At 42.4% G+C, this 6000-nt stretch overlaps 1 protein-coding gene across 2 annotated transcripts in view; it reads left to right on the forward strand.

The window, feature by feature from the left end:
- LOC117425482 (TOX high mobility group box family member 3-like) overlaps positions 1 to 5569 on the forward strand; it is a 38937-nt gene extending 33368 nt beyond the window's left edge. For both annotated transcript variants that reach the window (XM_034042442.3, XM_058993955.1), the window contains exons 4-7: positions 707 to 970; positions 1619 to 1846; positions 2340 to 2420; positions 3636 to 5569. In XM_034042442.3, coding sequence (XP_033898333.3) covers positions 707 to 970; positions 1619 to 1846; positions 2340 to 2420; positions 3636 to 4478 — 1416 coding nt within the window. In that variant the 3' untranslated portion in view covers positions 4479 to 5569. The remainder of the gene's footprint in view (positions 1 to 706; positions 971 to 1618; positions 1847 to 2339; positions 2421 to 3635) is intronic.
- The last annotated feature ends 431 nt before the right edge of the window (positions 5570 to 6000 follow it).

Raw genomic sequence — 6000 nt, forward strand, 5'->3', positions numbered from 1 at the left:
AAATCATTCCGTTCGGAATACAATTTCAAACACTCCATCTGGAAACCACAGAACGCATTCAGTCCCACAGAAGAATTTCTGTTGTTGAATATGGGATTGAAAAAGGAACATGTACCGTATGAAATTCAAGATTGAGGAAACTGATTGCGAGTTAAAATAGCCAAAGCTTGCATTACCAGTTTAACCTTCAAAAGAACACCTGGGGTGTTTGCACTCCCCAGGCATTATTCTTTGTAATTATTTTCTTCCAAGCGGCGTTCTGTTGAATGGTAACTAAGGGGGTCTATTTTGGTTGACCTAAATACCCCCACTCTATTCAAAGCTTACTAAGCTGAACAGTAACATCATGTTATTTATTTTAAGCTTCAAATGTCAATAAGTAATGACTAAAGTACACAGCAGAATATAGCTGTGAAGTGCTTTGCTATCAGATATATCCTTATTGGACTTTCCACATCTCACCCGAAGAAAATACCTTTGTGGTCTTGAAAGCTATTCTATAAACTTATTCAGGTAAACCTAGTAAGAGGCTCCAAAAGTCAGTCTGTTTTCAAGATGAATATGCAGCACAGTGCCAAGGGGAAATCAGTCATACTGAAAAAATTAGGCTAGGAACTGTAACAAAATGCTGTGTTTGCTGTGAAAGAAGCCGCACGTACAGATGATCAGGGATGAAAATGGTTTCTGTTTTATTGTTCCCACCTAGAACCTTGGCCACCTCCACAGCCACCACTATCGCCATAGCCCTGCCATGGTCATCAGGTCTGTCGGCATGAACAGTGCTTCAGCAGCGATGATGTCACGGAATCAGCTGACCACCATCAACCAATCTCAGCTGAGTGCACAGCTGGGTTTAAATCTGGGGGGCCCAAACATGCCACACACCTCCCCCTCCCCACCAGCCAGCAAATCTGCAACCCCCTCCCCTTCGAGCTCCATCAACGAGGAGGATGCAGAGGAAGGGAACCGGGTAAGATTTAAACTGTTTAAGACATGGCATACCGGGGTTTCTGCATTTCAATATAGCCATCACTTTTTATAGCAATAGCAGCTTTAGTATTGCTAATCCCCCCCATCCCCGAGAGAGAGAGAGAGAGAGAGATCAAAATATTAACAAAGATTGGTTAAACTAACAAAGCTGGATTTAATACCAGAAATCTGTAAGAGAAAATAGTTTTAAACCACTCTACAAGGATATAAGCCACTGGCACTGTGGGGCCTCACTATGCTAAATATACCTGGATTCCAGGCAGGATTAGGTTTGAAGTACACAGCAGGGACTTCTGATGTTTCCCCTTGGCCTATGCAAAAGCTGCATCTCAAACCAATTCTAGCTTCATGAACAATGCAAGGCAGCCTCAGTTTTCAGCTGGATACCTTTTTCTGCTTTCCTGTGTCATCTCGGCAGTGTAGCGTGTGTATTTCTAGCTGATTACTGCACGCTTTAGCAGCTGGGTGTCTTCATTGTACTGGTGCATAGCTAGTATTATAAACACCACGTTGTTGTTATCTAAATGACACTGGAGTTACAGTATAGATGGTGTGGCAGTGTCTGGGATCAGTAGGAAATCCACTGAAGACTACAATTGTTCACTTTACTTTTACATCTGTGTTCCAGGTTATCGGGGAGAAAAGACCGGCCCCGGATTCCGTGAAGAAGCCCAAGACGCCGAAAAAGAAGAAGAAGAAAGACCCCAACGAGCCACAGAAACCCGTGTCTGCATATGCCCTGTTCTTCAGGGACACGCAGGCTGCTATCAAAGGGCAGAACCCCAACGCCACCTTCGGGGAAGTGTCCAAGATCGTGGCCTCCATGTGGGACAGCCTGGGAGAAGAGCAGAAGCAGGTATGTCGACAAGAGGAGCGCAACGCAAGCACGTGCGCCTTCAAAAAGAGCACCAAAGTTATACTGTCTGCTATTTGAAAGTTATTTCTATGTAAAAATGATTATTATCATTATTTTGTTTATGCTAGGATTTAATATGTGCAGTGTACTCATTTAAATCAACTATGTAAATAATAGTAATACAAGTAATGAAAGTGGAAAATGTCATTGCTGGCTACTTCTATGTGAAGTGGCTTCCATGTGTATGGAATTGAGTGTTTTGTTCTGAATTCAGATGTCAACTGCATTACAAATGAGGCAATGAACCAAAAATTGGGATTGCTACTGTATATTTTAACTACAATGTAACTGATATAAACAAACTAATAATGAAATATCACTGGCTCTTAGTGGATTAAGATGTGTTCAATTCAATGTCATACCTGCGCTCTTTTTTGTTTTTAAATACCTTTATTCATCACGTATTTGACTTTAGCTCTCTCTCTTTTAACAGGCCTATAAAAGTAAAACTGAAGCTGCCAAAAAAGAATACCTAAAAGCTCTCGCTGCCTACAGAGCGAGCCTTGTGTCAAAGGTAAGATAATAGTGGGCAAGCCAGCACTAGAGTGTTCATTTGCATGCTGTAACTTTAGAGGGCCTGTTGGGATCAGTGCCTGGTAAATGTCTGAATGCTGTAAGTGCTTCTGTATGGCTGACATTTTAAAATGAGATAAAATCTGGACAGTTTATTAACATTTTATCCAAAGAGGTTTTTTTTTTTATTATGTTTTTAAATATCAATATTGGTATAGATTAAAGAAAACTTTGATCTGTATCATTTGTTTTGTCATCGGTCCAGGGAAATACATTTGCCTTTTTTCTTCAGTGACGCCTAACTGTCGCAATTAGGGATGGGAATTTTAAAGGTTTAAACGTATAACTTTAAAAAAGTGGTTAAACGTTTAATAATATGCTAGACGTATAACCGGTCACGTGACAAATGTCACCAAACGCATATTTTTTTATGCATTCATTTTAATAATTTGTCATCAGCAGTCCATCACGTATCAGACCGCTCTAATGCCACAGGTAGGGCGGATATTATAAAAAGGAAGGGGTTTGGCAATTGCCTCCAAGTAGCTTTTCTGATTGGTGCAACTGAAAGATTGACACTGGGGCGGGTTTTATTCTCTGTCGATCTGGCGCTTCATTGGTGCACTGTGTGTGTTTATGCCTGTAGTAGGCGTGGTATGGTATCAGTTCCACGGCAAGGTAATAACGTTAATGACCAGCGTTTTTTCTGAGTTTGTTATATATTTAAAATGGCATCTCTAAACAAAGGAAGCCACGTTTGGAAGCAGTTTGAGGAACCGGACGAGAAATTATGTAAATAATTATGCCAAACAAAGTTGTCGTACCACAAAAACACAAGTTCAAAGCTTCACTATTTGAAATGAAAACATTCAGAATTATGGTGGATGTAGCTACTGATGGCAATAAAAAGCAAATATCCATAACAACATTTGCTATAGATTTTGCTATAGTCTTTGCGATGTTAAAATGTTATTTGTTTATTTGCTTAGAAAATACTAACCAGGGCTGTCAGTATCAGAATGTAATATAAAGTTTGTGTGTGTGTGTATGTAGATATGGTTTAAACATGTAAATGCTAACACTGCAAAGCATTTAAACGTTTATAAAAATGTACCAAAAGCACATCCCAAGAAGCGATAATTGTAAAGCATTTAAACGCCCTTAAACTGAAATCCATGGCAAGCTATTCAACATGGCTCATCCTTTCTTCCCTCAGGCTGCTGCGGAGTCAGCCGAGGCGCAGACCATCCGCTCCGTCCAGCAGACCCTGGCGTCCACCAACCTCTCTCCGTCTCTCCTCCTGAACTCCTCCCTGTCGCAGCACGCCGCTGTGTCGGCCGCGGCCCTAGCACTTCAGCAGGGCCTTCCCAGGGCCATCGCTCCCAAACCGCTGCAGATGAGGCTGTCGGGCAACCAGATCATCTCCTCGGTTAGCGGCGCGCCTCCCAACAACATGCCGTCCAGCATCTCCACCTCCTTGATGAGCCAGATGGGGGCACCGATGGTGGCGACGCCTACCGCCGCTTCTCAGATAAGCCCCCCCATGGGGAGCCCCCAGCAGCACCAGATGCAACACCTGCAACAGCAGCAGCAGCAGCAGCAGCAGCAGCAGCAGATGCAGCAGCACATGCAACACCAGCAGCTGCAGCAGCAGCAGTTGCACCATCAGCAGATTCAGCAGCAGATGCAGCAGCAGCATTTTCAGCATCACCTCCAGCAACAGCTGCAGCAGCACCAGCAACACCAGCACCACATGCAGCAGCAGCAGCAGATCCAGCAGCAGCAGATCCAGCAGCAACAGCAGATTCAACACATGCAGATGCATCAGCAGCAAATGCATCAGCAGCAAATGCTTCAGCAGCATCAGCATCAGCAATCCCTGCCGTCTCCCCCCCAGCACTCCCCTGGAACACCGCAATCAGTAGGGGGCTCAACGCAGATAAACACAGCAGCACTGGGCAGCCCGCAGCCAACCGTGCAGCAGCAGCAGCATCAGCAGTCCCAAATACAAGCGCAGGCCCAGTCTCAAGTGTTATCGCAGCAGGTCAGTATCTTCTAAGCCAAAACATTTTTTAATAAATAAATATATGAAAGAAGAAAAATAAAAGCATCAGCCGGGTTGCTTTTCTAAGTTGCACTTAAGAAGTGTGTAAGTTTTACAGAGAACTGTCCACTGTTGTCGACAGATACTGTATGCAGGGATGCATAATGGAACAAATAGGGAACCAGATTGTGTCTATAAAATAGGCAGCCTATAGAAACTGCGGGTGTGTTATGTTTTCACCCCAGTGTTTGGGTAACAACTCTGGCACGCCACAAAGATGATGTGCTGTGATGTTCACTGGGAGACTCATTCTTATTGATGATGAAGCATTATTTACAAGGGTGTTGGTAACAATTCTGCTAAACTGGACTGGACTGTTACAATGAGTTTGGACAATCACGCCTCAAGAAGAGAACACGCCATCAAAGACAAGCAGGAGCTGTGACTAGCGTGTAGGTGGTACACTGTTTTAATCCAACGAAATGCGTCGCACCATCAAACAAAATGCATGGAAACTGGAGTTTTTATTTATATGCCAGTATGTTGTACAGGTGATATCAACATTCTAGACGCCAGCATTGCTTAATAGATGTTGTTATAACTCCCCCTGCATTGGTCCTCATTCCATTCTTCTCTTGCACTGAAGCACAGTGTCTGTTCATAGCCTTGCAGGAGGTCAAAAGAAGAACACTATGTGCAGTTGTACAGCCAGGTGGAACCATGGACAGACAAGGCTGACCTTTGAGGCCATTGAAGTCATTCTGTGTGTTTTAAAATGTGATGTGAATCTACTGTAGGTGACCGGGGGGGATGGGTAAGACGCTGCCCATTTCCAAGTAAAGTATTCTCAAGCTCATTCAGAATGCATACATGTCATCGCAGCCAGGCACACCCTCTTGGTTTTTTATTTTTTTATTTTGTGTAAATGTGAATATTTTACGGTATGTGTAAACTATAGACACTAGGCTGATGGTTTCATGATAAGTGTATTTTTTAAAACCAGATGGTCATTTGTTAAATAAAAAAAATAAATACAAACTGTAGAAAGACATTTTGATGCCCTGTATATTCCAATTTAAATAAACAATGGGATAATTCAGTGCCAACTGTAAAGAATTCTTAAAAAAAAAAACATTTTCATGACACATGGTGTAAAGTTTTCATGTGAGGCTTTAATGTGAACATTGGTAACATGGGCTGTTGATTGCTACATCTCAGTGTGTTTTATGCCGTTTTATACTTTTTTTATGAGTTACAATAGCAGCAATTGCGTTGTTTGTATTTTGCTTAACAGAAAGAGAAATTCTTGCTTTTTTTATCTTGCTATAGAATAAATACATTTCAGTGAAACCCAACTGTTTTTGAGCTCTTACTAGAAAAGAAAAAAAATTAACAAATGATTTCACTTAACCTGGGAAACGGCTGGCTTGATCACATAACTGCCCTCCCTCCAGGTGTAGGTCATGCACCTCTTGAAGCAATGCATATCAGGGATGGAAATAAGACTCCCATTGCATAGCAGTTTGATCCATCCCTG

This window comes from Acipenser ruthenus, chromosome 20, assembly GCF_902713425.1.
Source record: "Acipenser ruthenus chromosome 20, fAciRut3.2 maternal haplotype, whole genome shotgun sequence".
NCBI lineage: Eukaryota > Metazoa > Chordata > Actinopteri > Acipenseriformes > Acipenseridae > Acipenser > Acipenser ruthenus.